At 34.8% G+C, this 22,196-nt stretch overlaps 1 protein-coding gene across 1 annotated transcript in view; it reads left to right on the top strand.

The window, feature by feature from the left end:
• FSIP1 (fibrous sheath interacting protein 1) overlaps positions 1-22,196 on the top strand; it is a 291,934-nt gene that overhangs the window by 51,816 nt on the left and 217,922 nt on the right. Inside the window, exons 7-10 of the mRNA XM_044660033.1 lie at positions 4,141-4,239; positions 5,814-5,935; positions 8,070-8,180; positions 9,962-10,126. Coding sequence (XP_044515968.1) covers positions 4,141-4,239; positions 5,814-5,935; positions 8,070-8,180; positions 9,962-10,126 — 497 coding nt within the window. The remainder of the gene's footprint in view (positions 1-4,140; positions 4,240-5,813; positions 5,936-8,069; positions 8,181-9,961; positions 10,127-22,196) is intronic.

Consider the following 22,196-nt stretch of genomic DNA (forward strand, 5'->3'; position numbering starts at 1 on the left):
ATATATGCATTGGAAGGCCAAATCCAGGACCAAATTAACGTGGATATCAATACCCAGATTCAGGAGTATCATAACAAACACAGCTATAGACCTACACAGACTATCCAAGAGATTCAGATCACTCATGTTTTGGATATTTTGAGTGCTCTCAAAGGAGTGACCACCAGTCACAACATACGTGTAGAAATATCATAATTATTCATTATCCTCTGGAGTTCTAAGGTTTAGAGTGCACTAACCATATGAGATATCAAGCAAACATCAAAATGAGGAGACCAAAAGAGCCCAGAAACTGCCTTAGCCATCAGTCACAATCTTATATGGGGAATAGATTGGGTAAACTTGTCTTGGGGTCAAGAAGATCTGGTTTCAAATTCTACCTCATATACTAATAGCTGTTTGATCCTGGGCAAGGTATTGAACTTTCTGTTTCTCAGTTTCCTTATTGGTAAATGGAAAGGGTTGGATTTGATGTTCTTTAAAGCTCCTTCTAGCTTTAAATCTATCTTTCTACAATTATTGTCAAGAGGAGACATGGTAGATAAAACTAGCACCCATCTGCGATATAGGTACAATTGCAAAATTTAATGGATAATAAATAAAGATAATAAAACTTCATCTCTTGTTTTCATGCTTTTGTACTAGTTGTCCCTTATTAATGGAATACTCTCCTTCCTCACTTCTACCTCATAGAATCCTTCTCTCTTAAAGATGTAACTTGAGCACTAATTTCTTAATGAAGCAGTTTCTGATTATCTTGTTAGTGCTCTCTGTCTCAAACTGCCTTGTATTTAACCACTCCGTAGTTATTTCATTTATTCTCTTTATACTTAATCTCTTTATATTCATCTCTTATACATGTCCTCATTGACTCTCCTTTTTGAGATCTTTGTATGAGAAAGAATTGCTCCCTTTATTGTATTCGTATCTTTAGTGTCTAGCACAGTGCCTGGAACACAAACACAATGTATGATTAATAAATGTTTGCTGATTGAATGATGAATAAAAAAGTCAATTGAACTACCCAAGACTCTAGACAGGAAAACATCAGAAATGGAAGATTTCCAAATCCTACCTTCCAGAGCAATCTGACAAGCATTTATTATATTACATACCAGGCCCTTTCTAAGTGCTGAAACGTAAGAGGAATGGAAGGGAATAGGTGTTTATATAATATCTACTATGGGCCAGGTACGTACTGTACTGTTTTATAAATATTATCTAATTTGATTGTCACAACAGCCTCATGAGATATGTGCTATTATTTCCTCCATTTTATATAGTATATCAAAATTTGTGGGATGAAGCTAAAACAGTCTTAAGAGATGAGACATATGGACAAAAAGAAAAAAGAAACAAAATTAGTGAATTATTTGAAATGTTTAAAAAAAGAAAATAGGCATGTCATCTGGTGAGAGTGAGAGTTATTCAATAGACAAACCATGTGCCCTTCTGGTATTATTGTGTGGTTCAAGAGAAACTGAGGAGAGCCCCATACATCAGGAGGGCATGGGTAAGAGTTCCATAGGTTGGACAGATATGACCATGCTGTGTTCACCAAGTACTGATGAGATCAAAGTTGCATTCAATTATTCAACTAATGAATTGTGTTTTTCATAAAAATATAGAAAGTCAACAAATGAGAACACACTTGTAATAAGTAGAAAATATTTCACTTAGTTCACTGAGATTAAAGGAGAACATAAGAGAGAGAAAGCAAAACCTTTTGACTTAATCAACAAGACAGCCTTTTTTTGGAAAAGACCAACAACATTAAGAAATCATTTGCTTACCTTGACCAAAATGAAGAGAGAGGAAAAATAAATAAATAAAATTATACATAAATACATTTAAAAAAAGAGAAATGAAAAATAATGAAGAAACAAGAAAGTTATTTAATAATATTATACTCAACTTTGTGCCTTGAAAGTTGAGATTATAAAAAAATAGACACACAAAATTATAAAATATAATTGTCAAAATAAGAAATAATGTAAATAAAATGATTTTGGTAAAAAGAAATTGGATAGCTTGTTAAAGAACACAATATTTGATGCTCTAACAAAATCAAACACAACAGCATGGAATAAAGATTCATGAATGAGTTTTTTAAACCCTTAAGGACAATATTTTCTCCATTCATCCCCTTCTCACTTGCACAGTCATTATCATTCAGACGTTCAGTGCCTCGTGCCTAGATTATTATGATGGCCTCCAAACTGGTCTCCCTGGATCATGTCTCTCCCCACTCCAGGGTCTCACACAGCTGCCAAAGCCATTTTCCATAAGCACAAATTTAGTCATATTACTCCTTCCTTTGCTGAGTCAACTATGGTAGCTCCGTATTGCTTCTAGTATAAAATAGAAACTTCTGTTTTTAAGAATTCTTCATAATTAGGCCCAACCTATTTTTCTAGCCTTATCCTTCATTACTTTGTTTACTGTACTCTATCATCTGGGCAAACTGCTGGTATTCTCTCTGTTCCTAACACATTGCTCTCTGTTTCCCATCGCTAATACTTTGCACCTTTGAATCCTTCCCTTTCTCCAATAGTCAGCTTAAGCACCAACTTCTATACAAAGTCTTCCCTGATCTTCCCATCTGCCAGTGCCTCAGCTCTCTAATGACCTTATATTTGTTTTGTATACTGGTTGGTCTTGTTCCATCATGTCTGACTCTTTGTGACCCTGTGCCCAATACTAGAGTAGTTTGTGATTTTCTTCTCCATATATATATATATAATATATATATATTATATATATATATATATATATGGGTATATGTTGTCTTCTTGTTTGAATGTAAGCTTCTTGAGGACAGATACTACTTGCCTGTGTATCACTGGTGCCTAGCAAAATGCCTGGAACATAGTAGTAGCTTATACTTTGAAATGATTTAGGAATTTTTCTTGATATCAAGTCTAAGATCACCTCTTTGTCAAGGATTTCCATTCATCATTCTTGGTTTTGTCCTCTGTCTTAGAGTTGTTTCTAAGACAAAAAGTAAGGATTTAAAAAAAAAAAAGCTTGCTTCTAGTTCTGACTCAAGCCACTAAGTGAATAATTTCAGCAAAAAATTCACTTTTTCAGACCCCAGTTTCCTCAACTGTAAAAAGAAAAATTGAATTAGATGGCCTTTAAGGTCTTACTTAAGTTAATATTTTTCTTATTGCTCAGCTATTTTTAGTCATGTCTGACTCTTTGTGACTCATTTGGGGTTTTCTTGGCAGAAATACTGGAGTGGTTTGCCATTTCCTCCTTCAGCTCTTTTTATAGGTGAAGAAACTGAAGCAAACTGAGTTGTAACTTGCCAAGCTTCACATTAGCTATAGAGCAGTGATTCCCAAAGTGGGCACCACCGCCCCCTGGTGGGTGCTACAGCAATCCAGGGGAGCGGTGATGACCACAGGTACATTTATCTTTCCTATTAATTGCTATTAAAATTAAAAAAAAATTAATTTCCAGGGGTGCTAAGTAATATTTTTTCTGGAAAGGGGGTGGTAGGCCAAAAAAGTTTGGGAACCACTGCTATAGAGTGTCTGAGACCAGATTTGAAGTGAGGAAAATTCATCTTCCTGACTCCAGGCCCAGCTCTCTACTATGTCACCTAGCTGCCAATAGTATACATTCCAGACGGCTCAGCTATTTAGGATGCCTCTTAAATTTCACCATCAAAATAATTTTTTGTCTTTATGATTAAAGATGTTTTCTGGAAACTAACACAATTGACTATTCTTGGGGAAATAAAAATTTTAAAAAGACTATGCTCAGTAAATGTTGTATATTCCTCATGTAATGAAGAATATATTTTACACATTTTCCTGTGATGGATAAATTTAATATATTGCAAGGTATTCTTGAGTATCTTTTCAGTACTTGGGATCCTAGTGATGGGGTTTATAGGCATGGATTCTTTAAATTGCCTTCCTTTCCTTTCAATGATTATTGTTTTCATGAACCTATGTACACAGAGTCAGGTTATTAAGCCTCTCTAATTCCATTGAATTGACATGAATTTAAGAAACTTATGTGTAAGGAGGGAATGTGTAAGAAGGCAGAACCATATATTTTTTCAACAACTCTGTGTGAATGGATAATTTTCTCTGTTACCTGACTGAATAACTGACTTTTAATCAATAGATTTTCGTCACCTGGAACAAGAGGAACCCTGTGTTTCTGTGTTTCACACGCAAATTCCTCCTGAAGAGTATGAAAACTGTGTTGAACAAGCCAGAAGAGGTTGGTTTGATTTATGGGATTATGCCCATTGACAGGATATTTTAGACATAGTTGACTAAAAATTTAGGCTTGTGCAATTGTGTTTTATTTGAAATCTTTTAAAGTTTTATTCATTTATATCATACAACTTCAATGGAATGAAAACATTTCATATTTCATTTAAAAACTGTATGTAACTGAAACTATAGAAAAAGCCATAGCAAATGGCTCTCAAAAGCAAATAGATCACGCTACTAAAGAAGTTGGAGTCAAGACAAAATAAATTCTATTTGTGAGATATCAGTAAAAGATTAATTTGCTCAGAATCTAGTAACTCCAATGCACTAATAATCCTCTTAGAGTGTTTGTAAAGAAAGACCATATAAATATTTCACTCTCAGAGAGTGCTGGTTGCCAATTCAAACATTTTCCTCAAGCGGTCAGATACTTATTTTTGACTTTGAGAATCGGCTACAAATATATTGATGATTTTTCAGTTTAATGCATTCAGAAGAGAAGGCTTGAAGTTTCTAGCACAAAATGTCTTCTAAGATGAAAGACGTTTTTAACCAATTTTTCTCTAGGCATTTTTCAAGATTAAGTCTTTACGTTTTTATATGACCTAAGCAGGGTGATTCTCCTTTTGCCCTTCAAGATGCTTGTGACCTTTTTGAGGAAGCCTGAAGGTTGAGTTGACCAAAGGATTTATTTCACTCTAAAGATGGCCTGTTGAATACAGGAAGTATAATGCAGGAAATTTGGCACAAAGGATGTCCTAGAAGTATCCTCTGGTGCTAAAATTTAACTAATTAGTGACTGAGAAGGAAGATTTACTCAAGTTCCCTGATAAAAAGGAAATAAGAAACTAAAAAAAAAAAAAAAAACAAAGCAGAAAGGAACCCAGAAAGAGTTGTTCTATTATTTTACTAAGAGTATTCCTGTGAAACTGAGTATAAAGTCTAGAAAATATATCTTAAGGTCTTTCCAGTAAAATTAAGCTGGGAACATCAGACCTAGTGAAGTCAAGGGATCTGAGTTACTAGTTTTTATATATGTGTTATGTTTTTAATGAAAAATTCATAAAGTAAAACATACTAGTCATGCATGCATACATGTGTGTATGTTTTGATGGTAATGTTCGTTAAAAAGCAGCACTTGACTGTTCTGTGATCAGTCTCATCTCACTGTCCTGCAGCTCACTTCTAAACTACATTTCTCTATATCCATGGGTTCCTGGCAAAGGCCTTTCACTGATGCCTGTTGCCAGCACTCATCTCAAGAAAAAGCTCTGCTTAGCAGAGTTACACCATCACATCGGGGCCAAAGCTTACACTTGTCTCAAGCAAAAAATTATGTCTGATACATTTATACCATCCCCATGATAGAGAACTCTCTCCATTAGAGATTTCAATTCCATTTATGAAGAACAAAAGCATTTTGCTAAGAACTTTTTTGAAAGTTATAATCAGATGTCTCGCTTTTTAAAGGCTGAATGTTTGGAGTCTCTTAAGATTTTTGTTTATGTTAATATATATTTGACATGGAGTTTTTAAATGACATTTATTAGAAAAATCACTCTGCTACTTTTATTGCAGAGTCTGTGTATCACAGTGAAAGTAATAAGTCATTGATCAAAGCAGAAAAGAAGCTGCAAAGAGAAAACAGTGGTGAATTCAAGACTAAAAAAAATCAGGATTTCATTAAGAGAAATATAGAGGTATGAAATTAGAATTTGTAAAAGTTGCAGATTTAGAACAAACTTATTTTTTAAAAGTTGAGTAGTTTATAGACTGCTGTTGTCATATAATAGCCTCTGATAATAAGTTCTATAATTTGTAAACAAGTCGATTTGTGATATGCAATAGTAAAGAATGGAAACTGATTTCATTAGCCATGTTTGGAAATCTGATTCATCCCTTGAGCAATATGTTGACTTTTCTTTTGTTCTAAAATATGTTGGTCTAGTATCTCCAAAACCTTATCTAGTGCCCTATAAAATATAATATATGTGTAAATACATTATATATGCTATATAATATAATAATAATATAATATGCAATATATAATTTAATAATAAATAAGACCCTATAAACTTGTGTCATTCTTAAGATCTGAAAGCTTGTTCACATATTGCATATTTACCCTATAGGTAATTAGAAGCTTCTTAGTGTATTGGAAAGTCATTCTACTTGGAGACTGGAAGCCTAAGTTGGAGTCTTAGACTTGATATTCTTCCAGACTTGGATAATTTACTTAATCATTCAATCAACATTTTTAAAATAACTGCTATCTGCCAGACATTGTATTAAGCACTTAACCTCTATGATCCTCTGTCTTATTTCTAAAATAGAAAGGAAAATAATTACATTATCTATACTACAGGGTCATTATGATGATTAAAACAAGAATATATGAAAACACTTTTAAACTACAAATCAGTTTCCATAATCAATCAATCAAACATTTATTAAACACTGTCTATGTGCTCTAGGTATCATGTTAAGCACTGAAAATACAAAAGGAGAAAAAAGACAGTCCCTGCCCTCAAGGAGCTCACAATTTAATAGTGATAATTAATAAGAGTATAAGATAAATTGAATACTGCTAATAGGAAAGGTACTTCTAGGAGGAAGACCTGGGAAGTGCATTGCTAAAGGATTCCAGCCAGAACCTATGTTGCTTATGAGAGTGAGTCTCCTTTCTTCCCTCCTTATTTTTAGGTTTTGACTTGCTGATATCTCTAATCTAGGGAATATGACTCACTTCTGATTATTAATTGCTTTCTTTGTTTATTATCTGCTGCTTTTCATCTCTAGTAGGGTAAGGAAAACTCTAGCAGGCTGACCCCAGGCATGTAATGTCTAGGGGAAGAAATCATCACTTGGCCTCTGATCTACACCTGCCCCTATGGGTGAGGGAAACAGGTTGTGTTTCTAGACTCTTTCCATAACAGCAAATGACATTTAACATGAAACACAGTTTTATAATCACTGATTTCATTTATGTTACAAAATAGGATAAACAATTTTAAGGGAATGGACAGGAAGCACAGGGGCGAAGGAATCCAATTCACTGGAAATGATAGTAGGCAATACTGAATGCTTTTGACTGCAGGAACAGCATGTCTTCCTCTGTTCAGCTTCTTTCCTCCTTGTGGGAAAGAGGCCAAAGAGATCTGTCGGGGTTCTTTTGGTTCCTGGACTCCTATTTCTGCCAAATCAGAGGTAGGAATGAAAGCTGGGGGCAGGGTCTTATGAATCATCCTGCAGTCTGCCAGCATGGCCATGGCCCTGCCTGCTGCTCCAGTGGCAAAAGCATCTGAAGTCTACACTATAGTAGTCAAGAGAGAGGAGGGGGCAGATAAGCATGATTTTTCAGCTCTATGAATACCAATCCAACTCTCATACTCTTGGGCCAGCTACTTCTCTTCCTTACCTGAATTCCTTGCAAACAATCCTAGAACATAACCAGCTTAATGATATTGGTGGCTGGTGGGTTTTTCAGGAAGAATTTGCATCTTGTAATGGTGGGTTACAATGGAAAGATCTCCCTTTATCCTCAGATATCTAGCAGCAATATATAAGTAGCAGATTTTCTTATTTAAGCATTTCTATTTTTAAAATATCATGTCTTGAAATGGCCTCAACTATGTGGGAGAAATGGACCAATGTCATTAACTCTGTATAAAGGGTAAAGCCAGCTATTGACTATAAACTGTTATTGCCCACAAACTTGACTTTATGTAATGATATGACTTTGAAAGATAGAGGTGGGAGAGCTTGATATCACATTTTTGTTTTCTGGAACTATAACAAGCTCTGAATACTGAATATTTTAATCAAATTCTGCAGCTGGCCAAGGACTCAAAAAATATGGTCATTATGATGGATAAAGAAAAACAAAGACTGAATGAATTATTAAGTGATATAGACAAAGGAAAAGATCTATCTCCAAGAACTGAGGTATGTAGATACTTTGTGCCCTGTAGCTTTGCTCATTCATTTATACATTTTTAAAATGATGCCATTTTGCTACCAATTTATGTAAAATCTTGTCTAAGATTTGATATAGCTGAGGGTAATGGGTAACATACTAGACATGGCTTCAGAGAAAGCTGGGTTCAGAAGCCATTTCTGACATCTACTACCCCTGTGACTACCAGGAAGCTGTTTAACCACTTTAAGCTTTGGGGAGAAGGGTGGAATCTGAGGGCATTCCTAAGATTCCAAATTTATAGACTGGTTGTGTTCTAGGTACTGATGAGATCACAGGCCCTTGAAGTATTGATGAAACTTACTATGATTATTCTCATTCATTTTTTATTTATTTAAATACAATGTTGAAAGCTCATTCAGTCCTCCCCTTGATAGCCAAAGACATTTCTAATTGGTGGATATCTAATTAGGAAGTGGACGAGAGTCCCTCCCTGATCCTCTCATAATGATAGGAGGAAATCATATGCTTGAGCACAGGATTCTGATAATCCTTACTGATTTAGATGGAGAAATCAAATTAGGCCTAGTTAAGCTTAACTTCCATCAGAGGCAGCTAGGTGGCTCAGTGGATTTGAGAGCCAGGCCTAGAGACTCCTGGAGGTCCTGTGTTCATATTTGGTCTCAGACACTTCCTAGCTATGTGACCCTGGGCAAGTCACTTAGTCACTTAACCCCCATTGCCTAGCCCCTACCATTCTTATGCCTTGGAGCCAATTCACAGAATTGATTCTAAGACACAAGATAAAGGTTTTAAAAAAAGATCATCATAATGGTGGAATAAAAAATATGGCGATGCTGTTCTCCCTGCCCTTCCTGCCCCCAATCTATACTTGGTTAGAGTCACTTTGTTTATTGGAAAAGATGAATCTTAGATTTTTAATCTTAATTGTCCCAATTTTAGAAGATGCTTTGGGAGGCAAGGAATGTGAGAGCATTCCTATGGTTGTTAGGACAAAGAAATGAGGAAATAGGCTTGAAAAATATATTATATAGTATTAGAAATTAAATTAGTACAATATTAAGAATGAATCTAATCATTAAGAATGAATCTTCTTATCCTAATTAAGCTTTTAAAGTGTCTAACTTATTCCTTGGGAAAGATATACTTATATAAAGTTTGGGCAAATTTTCAAATATTTATAGGAGTTTTTCAAACTAAAGTGCTTTCTGTATAAGGCCATCATGACTCCCTCAGTTTGTAAAAGAGAGACTGTCCAGATTTCAGCCGGATTGTAGAAGACTTCAGATGTTAAAGACAGGGATTTATACTTATTTTTTAGGCAAAGGGGACCCACTGACCATTCTGAGTAAAGAAATAAGTTGGCCATGGGTGTTGCATTAGGAAGATTAGTCAGGAAAACAATATGGAGGATGTTTTGGAGAGAGTTCAGATTGGAAGCAGGATTACTGACTAGGAGGCTATTAACAAGATTTTCTAGCAAAAGATGAAGACTTTAACTATGGTGTTGGCAGTGGAAGTAGAGAAGAAAGGCCAGATATGGGGGATTTCTGGAAACAGAAATAAGATTTTTAAATTTCTTTTTATAAATTTAGTGAAAATGTATGATATAATTGCTGTTCTTCAGTTAGTTACTTTGTTTTTCATTGTAATAATCTGGTTTACAGGTCAACTTCTTTTTCATTAGGGGCTTCAGGGGGTATTAAATAACTCCTGGCTGGTCTGAGTTTCCATGGAAATTATAGTTTTGCATGCATAATCTAACAACTTTGCTCTTGCTTCCCTATAGAGTTATGAGTCGGCCTGGCCCTTGTTAGAAAGAAGTTATCTGTCTACAGCGCATATGGAACGCAAGCAGCTAGCTCAAATAGATTCCAAACTGCAAGACCGATTCTCTTTTACTTCCTCATGGATATCCAATGGTTATTTAGGAATGGACAATCATATTGGTCAGGTATGGTCATTTTAAGACTATATGCATTTTTTAAGTTGTCTTAATGTTAAAACTGGTTCATAATACTGGACTGCACTCTTCATTGAGAATAGTTTCTGTTTAATCACTTTTTGCCATGACCCCAACAGCAGAGTCAACGTTTCTTTTGTCTCTTTTCCATTCTTTTAGTTACCCTCTCCATTTCTTATTTTCTCTCATCTCTACATAATCCATAGAAGAATCTTCCAAAATTATGTATGTTTTAGAAATATGGTTGATTTCAGCTACCTTTTGATAGCAAAGGGGGAAGGAAAAGAGGGCTAATTAAATTCCTGAAAGCCCTTTCACTTGTGTGACCTTGTTATTAGGAAGTGCCATTCACACAGTCTTTACCTCACTTTGTTTTCCTAGGTATTTGAAATTAGTTGTGGACAACATTGTGAGATTTATACTTTTTTCCCTGTAAGGGTTTTATGGTGTTTCTTCTTTTGTTGGATTCATTAAATATTCTTTTTTCTTTTGTCTTTTTTTGTCCTTTTTTTCCATGGTTACATGATTCATGTTCTTTTTCTCCTCTTTTCCCTCCCCCCTTCCAGAGCCAACAAAAAATTCCACTGGGTTATACATGTATTATCTCTCAATACCTATTTCCATGTCATTCATTTTTGTAATAATCTTTTAAAAACCTAAACCCTACATCCAATACTCATATAAACAAGTGAAAAATCAAATGTTTTCCTTCTGTGTTTCTATTTCCACAGTTCTTTCTCTCGATGTGGATAGCATTCTTTCTGCTAAGTCCCTCAGAATTATCCTGGATCATTGTATTGCTATCAGTGTCAAAGTTGATGACATATAATCGTCCCACAATGTTTCAGTTGCTGTGTACAATGTTCTCCTGGTTCTTCTCATTTCACTCCATATAAGTTTGTGGAGGTCTTTCCAGTTTGTATGGAAATCCTCCAGTTTAATTGTTCCTTATAGCACAATAGTATTCCATCACCATCATATACCACAATTTATTCAGCCATTCTTCAATCAAGGGACATCCCCTCATTTTCCAGTTTTTTTTTTTTTTGCTACAACAAAGGGCACAATTATGAATATTTTTGTAGAAATGTTTTTCAGTATTATCTTTTTGGGGTACAAACCTAGTAGAGGTATTATAGGATCAAGGGGTATGCATTCATCCAAATTGCCTTCCAGAATGGTCAGATTAATTAACACCACAGCAGTGTATTAGTGTCCCAATTTTGCTACATCCCCTCCAACATTTGTTATTTTCCTTTTCTTTCATATTGGTCAATCTGATAGGTATGAGGTATTACCTCAGAATTGTTTTGCTTTGCATTTTTTCAGTCAGGAGGGACTTAGAACACTTTTTCATGTGATTATTGGTAGTTTTGATTTCTTCATCTGAAAACTGCCTATTCATATCCCTCAACCATTTGTCAACTGGGGAATGACTTGATTTCTTATACATTGACCTAGTTCCTTATATATTTGGGAAATTAGACCTTTGTCAGAGAATTGTGTTACAAATTTTTCCCCAGTTTGTTGCTTCCCTTCTAATTTTTGTTGCATTGGTTTTGTCTGTACAAAACCTTTTTAATTTAGAATAATAAAAATTATTCATTTTATATTTTGTAGTGTTCTCTGTTTCTTGCTTGTTCTTAAATTCCTTCCTTTCCCACAGATCTGACAGGTATACTATTCTTTGTTCACCTGTTTTATTTATGATTTCACTCTTTATACTTAAGTCATTTACCTATTTTGAATTTATCTTGGTATAGGATGTAAGATGCTGATCTAAACCTAATTTTTTCCATACTGTTTTCCAATATTCCCAGCAGTTTTTGTCAAATAAGTGGGTTTTTGTGCCAAAACATGGGATCTTGGGCTTTATCAAACACTAGCTTGCTGAGGTCATTTACCCCTACTCTCTTCCATTCATCCACCTTTCTATCTCTGAGCCATATTGTTTTGATGATCACCACTTTATAGTATAATTTAAGAACTGGTACTGCTAGGCCTCCATCCTTCACATTTTTTTTTCATTATTTCCCTTGATATTCTTGATCTTTTGTTCTTCTAGATAAACTTTGTTATAATTTTTTCTAATTTTATAAAAAAGTTTTTGGTAATTTGATAGGGATGGCACTGAATAAGTAAATTAGTTTAGATAGGATTGTCATTTTTATTATATTAGTGTGTTCTACCCATAAAAATTAATTTTTTCCAATTGTTTAGATCTAGTTTTATTTTTGTGAAAAGTGTTTTGTAGTTGTGTTCATATAATTCCTGAGTTTGTCTTGGCAGATAGATTCCCAAATATTTTATATTGTTTAGAATGATTTTAAATGGAGTTTTTCTTTCTAACTCTTACTGCTGATTTTTGTTAGAAATTTATAGAAATTCTGATGATTTATGTGCATTTATTTTGTATTCTGCAACTTTACTAAAGTTATTGATTATTTCCACTAGCTTTTTAGTTGATTTTCTAGGATTCTTTAAGTAGACCATCATCTCATCTGCAAAGAGTAATAGCTTAGTCTCCTCATAGCCTACTTTAATCCCTTCAATTTATTTTTCTTCTCTATTGCTACTGTGCTAGCATTTCTAATACAATATTAAATAATAGTGGTGATAATGGGCATCCTTGCTTCACTCCTGATCTTATTGGGAAGGCCTCTAAATTATCCCCATTGCAGATGATATTTGCTGTTGCTTTTAAATAAATACTGTTTATTATTTTGAAGAAAGGCTCTTCTATTCCTATACTTTCTGGTGTTTTTAATTGGAATGGGTGTTGTATTTTGTAAAAGGCTTTTTCTGCATCTATTGAGAATATGATTTCTGTTAGTTTGGTTACTGATATGGTTGATTATGCAGATGATTTTCTGAATGTTAAACCAACCTTGCATTGTAGGTATAAATCCATCTGGTCATAGAGAAATAATAATCCTTGTGATGACTTGCTGTAGTCTCTTTATTAATATTTTATTTAAGATTTTTGCATCCATATTCATTAAGAAATTTGTCTGTAGTTTTTTTTTTTTACTCTGTTTTTGGTCTTCCTGGCTTGGGAATCAGTACCATATTTGTGCTATAAAAAGAATTTGGTAAGATTCCTTCTTTGCTTATTTGGTCAAATAGATTGTAGAGTATTGGGATTAGTTGTTCTTTGAATGTTTAATAGAATTCATTTGTGAATACATCTGGCCATGGAGATTTTTTCTTAGGGAGTTTCCTGATGGCTTCTTCAATTTCTTTTTATGAGATGGGTTTATTTAAGTATTCTATTTCCTCTTTTGTTAATCTAGGCATTTTATATTTTTGCAAATATTTGCCCTTTTTACTTAGATAGTCATATTTATTGCCATATAATTGAGTAAAATAGTTCTTAATAATTACCTTAATTTCCACTTCATTAGAGGTGAGATGACCCTTTTCATTTTTTGATACTGTTAATCTGATTCTTTCTTTATTAGATTTACCAGTACTTAATCAATTTTGTTTGTTTTTTCAAAATGTCAACTTCTAGTCTTATTTATTAGTTCAATAGTTCTTTTATTTTCAATATTATTAATGTCTCCTTTAATTTTGGGGATTTCCAATTTGGTTTTTATCTGAGGATTTTTAATTTGTTCTTTTTCTAGTTTTTCTAGTTGCATACCCAATTCATTGATCTCTTCTTTCTCTTTTTTGCTTTCTCTTTTTTTGGATATAAATTTTACCCGAGTACTGCTTTAGCTGTATCTCATAGATTTTGATAAGTTGTCGCCTCATAGTCATTCTCTTCAGTCAAATCAGTAATTGTTTCTAGGGTTTGTTTTTTTACCCACCAGTTTTGGAGAATTAGATTATTTAGTTTCCAATTAATTTTTAATCTGCTACTCCGTGAACCCTTACTAATTATAATTTTTTATCACATTATGATCTGAACAATTTGCATGTATTATTTCTGCTTTTCTGCATTTGTTTGCAATGTTATTATGCCCTAGTATATAGTCGATCTTTGTATACATATCAGGTGCTGCTGAAAAGGAGGTATATTCCTTTTTATACCTGTTCATTTTTCTCTAGATATCTGTTCACTCTAATTTTTCTAACATTTCATTCACTTTCCTTACTTCTTTCTTATTCATTTTTTGGTTCGATTTATCTAGTTTTTATAGGGGAACATTTGGGTACTATGAAGTGTTAAATTTTGGGGGTAGGAGTTTGAACAAAAGACAGGAGAGAAGCTTCTTAAACACAAAATACTTAGTTTATTATTAGGAAAATATGGATAGGAAATAGGAAGGAGGAAAGTGAGAGTAATCTTGTAATAGCTTATAACTATACCTAAGATTGCAATCCTAACTAAAATTTTTCTAGAAAACCCTAAATCTATCTGCCTTAGAGGGCAGTGCCTTCTGCCAGAGCCAGGCTCTGACCTAACTTTTCTACTCTATCTAATAATATACCCACTACCTATCTACCTATCTACCCAAGATTGTCAATAATCAATAAGGCTGGTAAGGCCTTAAATCTATTTCTCTGACTCCTCACAGTCCCAGAGAAAGTAAGCCATGTACTCCTCTCCCTAGGGGACCCAGAGACAAAAGTCCTTTTCCAACTTCCAGCTGTAACTGACTAACTCTCAGCCACATCCTTCTGTTACCAATTGACAGTTTGCACAGTAGGGGGGCACCTACTCTGAAACCTATTTTGCTCCCTTGCTTAATATAAAAAGGGAAAAATTAAGAAAAACTCTCTTAATTGTACAAAACTAGTATGGTTTTACAATCTATTTCTTCCTTAAGCTCCTTTAGTTTCTCCTTTAGAAATCTGGATGCTATACCATTTGACGCATAAATGTTTAGTATTGCTATTACTTCATTGCTTACTGTACCTTTTAGCAAGATGTAAATTCCTTTCTTATCTCTTTTAATCTGATCAATTTTTACTTTAGCTTTGTCTGATATCATGATTTCTGCTCCTGCCTTTTTTTACATTTGTTGTTGCATAATAAATTCTGCTCCAGCCTTTTACCTTTAATCTGTGTGTCACCCTGCTTCAAACATGTTTCTTGTAAACAACATATAGTAGGATTTTGGTTTTTGATCCGCTCTACTATCCACTTCTGTTTTATAGGTAAGTTCATCCCATTCACATTCAGAGTTATGATTGCTAACTGTGTATTGCCCTTCATCTTTTCTCCTTTAGATCTTGCTCTATTCCCTTTCACTCCATTCCTCCTTACCAGTGTTTGCTTTTTATCACCCCCTCACTGCCCCTCCCTCCAGTTACCTCCCCCTTCTCTTGTCTTATTCCCCTTCTACTTCTCTGTAGAATAAAAAATAATTTTACGCCCCTTGAGTATATTTGTTTTTCCTTCTCTGAGCCAGTTACAATGAGAGTAAAGTTTAAACATTGCCTGTCACCACCCTTATCCTCCCCTCCCCATAATGGTTTTTCACGCCTCTTTATGTTATATAATTTACCCTATTCTCTCTCCCTTCCCTTTTCTCTCAGTGTAATCCTCTTTTTTTACTCCTTGAATTTTTAAAAAATATATCATATATATACATATCATATCATACATATATATCATTTCATATCATCACATTTACTTGTACATCATATTATTCATCATCATACACATCATATCTTCATAATCAGCTTACTTTTCTATCCTCTTTCTAAGTATATTCCTTCTAGCTGTTCTACTACTAAGATTAATTTTTGATAATTATAGATATCCTCTTTCCATATAAAAATACAAATAATTTGACCTTAATGAGTTCCTTAAATTTTCTCTCTTATTTGCCTTTTTAGGCTTCTCTTGGGTCTCATGTTTGGACTTCATTTTTTTTTTTTGTTTACAGCTGGCTTATTCCCCAGGAATGCTTGGAAATCTTCTGTCTTATTGAATGTACATTTATTCCCCTGAAAGAGTTTTTCTGGGTATGTGACTTTGGGTTGTAAGCCTAGATCTTTCACCTTCTTAAATATCATATTCCTTACCTTCTGATCCTTTACTGTAGAAGCTGCTAGATCCTGTGTGATCCTGATTGTAGCTCCATGGTATTTGAATGGTTTCTTTCTGGCTGTTTGAAGTATTTTTTCCTTGGCTTGGTGGCTCTTGAATTTAGCTATTATATTCCTAGGAGTTGTCATTTGAGTATTTCTTTCTGGAGTTGATCTTTGATTGATTCTTTCAATTTCAATTTTATTTTCTTGTTTGAGGATATCTGGGCAGGTTTTTTTGATAATTTCTTGTATTATAATGTCTAAACTTTTTTTTCTTTTTAATCATGGCTTTCAGATAGTCCAATAATTCTCACATCATCTCTCCTAGGTCTTTTTCCCAAGGTCATTTGTTTTTTCAATTAGAAACTTCATTTTTTTCTTTTTTTTCATTCTTTTGATTTTTGTTTTGTTTCTTGATTTCGCATGAAATCATTGGTTTCTAGTTGCTAAATTCTGATTTTTAAGGCCTGATTTTCCTCAGTCAACTTTTGATTTTCCTTTTTCATTTGGCCCATTTTTTCTTGCATTGCTTTCGATTCTCTTCCCCACTTTTCCTCTGCCTCTCTTAATTGTTTTTTAAATTCTTTTTTTTAAAAACTGTTCCAGAATCTGTGTCCAATCTATATTTTCCTTTTGGACTTTTTGTGTACTTGCTTTGCTTTCACTATCCCCATCTGTGTCTGTACCGTCTATAAAAATTTATAAATAAAAATTCTTTATAGTTAGGTGCTTTTTTGTTGTTTCTTCACTTTTCCTTATTTTTTGATAGACTCTGTTTTCTAGGAGGTTAGGGTACCCTCTTAAGCTTCCATCCTTCCTTGATGCTATCCTTTACTTTTTTTCCTGGTGTTCTGCCAGCTTCAGTTTTTCCAAATGGTATGATGGCCTGAGGACTGGGAGCTCTGAGGGCCACCTCCCACTGTTGACTCAATTAACTCTTGTGTTACTGATTGCTTAAAGACTTGCTTCAGGCTTGGGCATAAGCTTTTGGTGTACTCTGAGCTTGATGAAGTCAGGTACTACTCAAATTCTAGCCTCAGTCTTAGGTATGAGTTTTTGGTCTCACCTGGACTTGATTTAATCACACAGTTGATTGCTTTGACCTAATCACACAACTGATTTCCCTGTCCTGGAACTCCTCTCTGAGCTTTTGGCAAAAAGATCCATACCCCCTTTTTAGGTTCAATAACTACCCCAAACTGGGATCTGTGTCCTCACCACAGGCCCAGACTGGGATTCTGGCTTTGCTATGGGCCCACAAAGATCAGCCCATCTCAGCACAGATTTCCCTGGACTGGAATTCTTGACTTCACTACAGGTTTGGAATTTCAAGGGATGTGTTGATTGGACCTCTATTTTGCCCAGACAGGGTCTCAGAGTCTGAATGTTGGCTTGGCCTTAGGTTCTGAACCAGGAACAGCATATGTGGGGTGGAGGTGTGTGGCTTGTTCTTGTCTTGCTCTTCCCTGCTTGTTGTTATAGCCTCCTGCCAATTGTGTTCCTCTCTCACCCCAGTGCCCCAGGTGTTCTCTGCCTAATTTGGGGTTTTTCTTTTCTTGAGAGTTTGCTTCATTCTGTCTCTTTGTTAGTTCTTTCACTCCTGTATTCATTTTGTGGTATTATTTTAATATTGTTTGGAGAGGATTCTCATGGTGACCCCAGGTTTCTTTGCTTTATTCTGCCATCTTGAGTCTTTGTCATATGTCTTGAGCCTAAATAGTCTTTCTTATTTATTCCTGGTGGAAAGGTAGTGAAATAACAGAAAAACTTTGGGATTGTTGGGGAATTGCTATGACAAATGCATCTAGGTAGCACATTGGAAGAGCTCCAGTCCTGGAGTTGGAAGGATCTGGATTTGAATCTGGCATCAAGACATTTCCCAGCTTTGTGACCCAGGACAAGTCATTTAACCCCAATTACCTAGCCCTTACTGCTCTTCTGCCTTAAAAACAATATTCAACATCTCTTTTAAGACAGAAGGTAAGGGTTAAAAAAAAAGACATTTTCAAAATTCATTTCCCTTCTCATCTTTAATACATTAGGAGGGGATGGAGAGAGATTTCTTCTATAAACAAAGTCTTGAAACATGACAGTGATAGTTTTCTCAAATCATGCATTGTGTAATATTACATACATATGATTACTCCAAGTCTTTCCAAAATTAGTGGGTCAGTTTCCTTTTCTCTACTGAGTGGTTTAGTTAGAATCAAGTAAGCAAATAAACAAAAAATGTAGCTGAAAAAGAAGATATTTAAGCTATTTGGATGGGAGTTTACCTTTTGATAGCCCTGACAAACAGTGAATTGATAAAGTAGTCTTACCAAATTGTATTTCATTCCTCTCCATTAGAGTTATGTGTGAATATTATAGGGAACCTTCAATGTTTGAAATGTATTTAATTCTCATGATAAGGTAGAAGTGAAGCTTATTTTTTAGGTAAAAAAAAAGATAACGTATTTCCTTTAAGGAAAAATATTATGAATCTTTAGATTGTGTATTTTCATGTCTTAAACATGCTTCAGAATTTAATTCAAAGTGGATCCTTTGATGTGGTCATTTTATTCAATAGTGCTTGCTTTCCCTCTTTTTCTTTTTAGTTTCCCTTTTTTATTATTTAGAACTTGACAAACATTAATAGACAGAGCGTTATCATCTACAAAGAAGGATAGGAAAAGAAACCATGGGTTTATATTTATTTAAGCCTGATTTTCTTGAAAGCATATATTAAATTGTATATGGTAGTTCTAATATGAATTTGTCCATCTCTGTCTCTTTCTGAATTTCTTCCTGCTCTTTTGTGTATTTTTCTTATGTTATCTCTGTATGTTTCTTTGATCTTACTTTCTTTTCTATTTTTGATGGCTATTTCTAATATTAACCTCCCCCTGTTCATCCCCTTAAGCTGTTCTCCTTTTCCCTTGTCTTTGATCTCCCTGGGTTACAGACCTGGTATAGTGTTATTATTGGGTTAAAGGGCAGACTGTATCAACTATGTATAATAAAAACAAAAATAATAGTAATTGCTTATATTTATGGGAATCTTTAATGTATATAGAACACTTTCTATAGATAACTTTTAATTTCTACAATAATCCTATGAGGTAGATAGTATAAATGTTATTCCTATTTTATAATTGAGGAAATTCAGGGTTAAGGTTCAATGATTTTATGATGACTATATGGCTAGTGTCAGAGGCCAAATTTGAATAAAAGTGTGGCTACCAGCAGCCACAAATCAATATGTTCATGGGTGAACACTCAGAAGGGAGGTTGAAGACTGAGGGAGAATGGGTGATGAGGGAAAAGGAGAGGGGAAACAATAAAGGAAGGAAAGACTCAGAGCTTAAGGATTCAACAACCTGGGCTCTAGCATGATTGTGTGCTCCTCTGATAGTCATGAGAGAGGAACACAAAAAAGAAAGACTCAGACACAAAAAAGAAAGACTCAGACACAAAAAAGAAAGACTCAGACACAAAAGAATTGTAGCAAAAGAGTAAGCCTTACAGAGAGTAGGCTCTAGATCAGGGGTCCGCAACATATGGCTCTCGAGCCATATCTGGCTCTTTTGAGGGCTAGATATGGCTCTTTCTGCAGGGGCCATAAAGTCAATTTTTTTCAGGCTCTGTTACAGGAGCGCGCTGTGAGCACTGTACGGCTCTCACGAAATTACATTTTAAAAAATGTGGCATTTATGGCTCTCATGGCCAAAAAGGTTGCCGATCCCTGCTGTAGATGGTAGAATTTTAATAGAGGCTCCTCTCACACAACCATTTTTTTTCAGCCCAACTTTTAACTCCTAGAACCTTATTTCTGGGTTCTGTGTCACTTTCATCTTGGCTCTTTGGGTCTTTCCATACCATTCTTTGTCTACTGGAACTGGATCATTCTCTTTTCCTCCACCTGTTTGTTGTTTTCAACTTATAGGGCATTCTTGCTCTATTAGTCCTGGCAAATAGGAGGGGATCAGAATGATGTGCAAGCAGGAAGGTGCGCTACATTGCTATTTTATTCATAACCTTTTTTTTTAACAATGATTTTTAACAAGTATCTGATGTTTCCCTGATTTTTTGAACCCTTCCTTTTATCAGGTATTTTGGGAACAGATCTCTGTAAACTCCTTGAGAAAAAGTATAATTTCCTTCATTATGTTTGTATCTCTAGCCCAGGGGTCAGCAACCTTTTTGGTCGTGAGAGCCACAAACGCCACATTTTTAAAAATGTAATTTCGTGAGAGCCGTACAGTGCTCACAGTGCCGTTCCTGTAACAGTGCCTGAAAAAAAATTGACTTTATGGCTCCTGCAGAAAGAGCCATATCTGGCCCTCAAAAGAGCCAGTTAAGGCTGGAGAGCCATACGTTGCTGACCCCTGGCCTAGTACCTAACATAGTGCCTGGCACAAGCTATGCACTTAATAAATCATTTTAATAATAATCAGAACTTCTATTGAAAAAAGAAATACTTTAAAGTTGTTCCCTAAGCAACCATTCTTAGGAGGCATGAAATAAGCCTATCCAAGACTTTCTTATTTGGAATGAGATTGGCTAATAAGTTTGACAAAGGTTTAACTGATTTGCTTCTTTCTCTGGGTAATTGGTCCGAGCCAGATGTTTTCCTCATTTTATGGGGGGTGGGTGGTACTGTTTCTGCTTCCTCATGAAGCACACATGGGTCTGTGTTAGAATGCAAGTGTGATAGTTCCACTGTCATTGATAGAGGGAGGAGTTTGTCATAGGAAATATTGACATCTTTCCATTTTGTTTTTGTAATCTAGTTGTCCTTACCTGTTAATCCTTTAATTGCCCTCAGGTTGATTTTGCTTAATTGATTTACAAAGGCTTCAGTAAATTTGTTATTATTTTCTACTGTTCCTCATTGTTTTAGGAGGTAATTTAGCTCAAAAATTTCTACCATCTTCCTTTACATGATTTTATAAACAAATTTAAGCATTAGTAGTTTAAAATCGAGTTAAGATTTTTGGGATGCCTTGTTTTCTAAGTTGGTGCTGCTCTTGTTTGCCACATTGATGAAATTCTTAAGATGAAATGTTTGCTGACTGAGACAGTGTCTAGGATCTTCTGGATTTCTCTTGGTGAAAATTGATTAACATTAGTTAACTCCTTATGAAATGGTAACAGTTTATATTTATGTATAATTTTTTATTCATTCCTCAGTTTTCATCCTTTTTACAAAGTGAACATAAATCATCAGTTGAAAAAATTTCAAGTTATTTAAAACAGGTAGATTTAATCTAAACAACATAGACTGCTATGAGTATGAGCTACTAATAAAGTATTTGCATGAGTGCTTGTATATTTCATGTGAGGAAGAAAAGTCTGAGTTCAGAGTGAATTAAATTAGAAATTAGAAATTTACAGTTTTTAGGGGTATTGGGACAGCTGAAATAACGGGGAGAAGTATTGGTTGGTAATCCTGTACATTCAGGTATTTGAAGCTTCTCTGCTCCTATATTGCTATCTGTACCTGCTTCCGGAATCAGAGGACTATAGGCGTGGCATCTCTGGGTCCTAAATATCGGTTTGGGATGAAGGGAATTTGCAATAGTTGGAGATTATTTCCCCCCCAAAACAAAAATTCTTGGTTTACCCCAGAGTTTTGACACTACTGGTTATCTTGGCTTAGCTATGGAAGTAGGCAAATTCTTTCATTCTTTTTTCCCTTTCTTCCTTTATTTCTTCCTCCCCTCTCTCCCTTCACCCCCCCCCTCTTTCTTTCTCTTATCTTCTGAATAGAATCAATACTAAGTATTAGTTCTGAGGCTGAAAAGCTGCAAGGGCTAGGCAATTGGGGTTAAGTTGCTTGCCTAGGGTCAGACAAGTAGGCACTATCTGAGACCAGATATGCACCTCAGATCTCCTGCCTCCATGTCTGGTTCTTCCTTCACCGAGTCACCTAGTTGCCCTTGACTCGATTTTCTTAACAAGAGGAAGCTAAGATAGTAAGAAAATGGTTCAAGCTTGTTTTTTGTTCTTTTCATGTATGAAATATTTTAGAACACTATTTCAGGCCTTTAACATTTGGATTTGGAGTATTTGGAGATTAGATTTATTTTTA

This window comes from Gracilinanus agilis, chromosome 2 (assembly GCF_016433145.1).
Source record: "Gracilinanus agilis isolate LMUSP501 chromosome 2, AgileGrace, whole genome shotgun sequence".
NCBI classification, from domain to species: Eukaryota; Metazoa; Chordata; class Mammalia; order Didelphimorphia; family Didelphidae; genus Gracilinanus; species Gracilinanus agilis.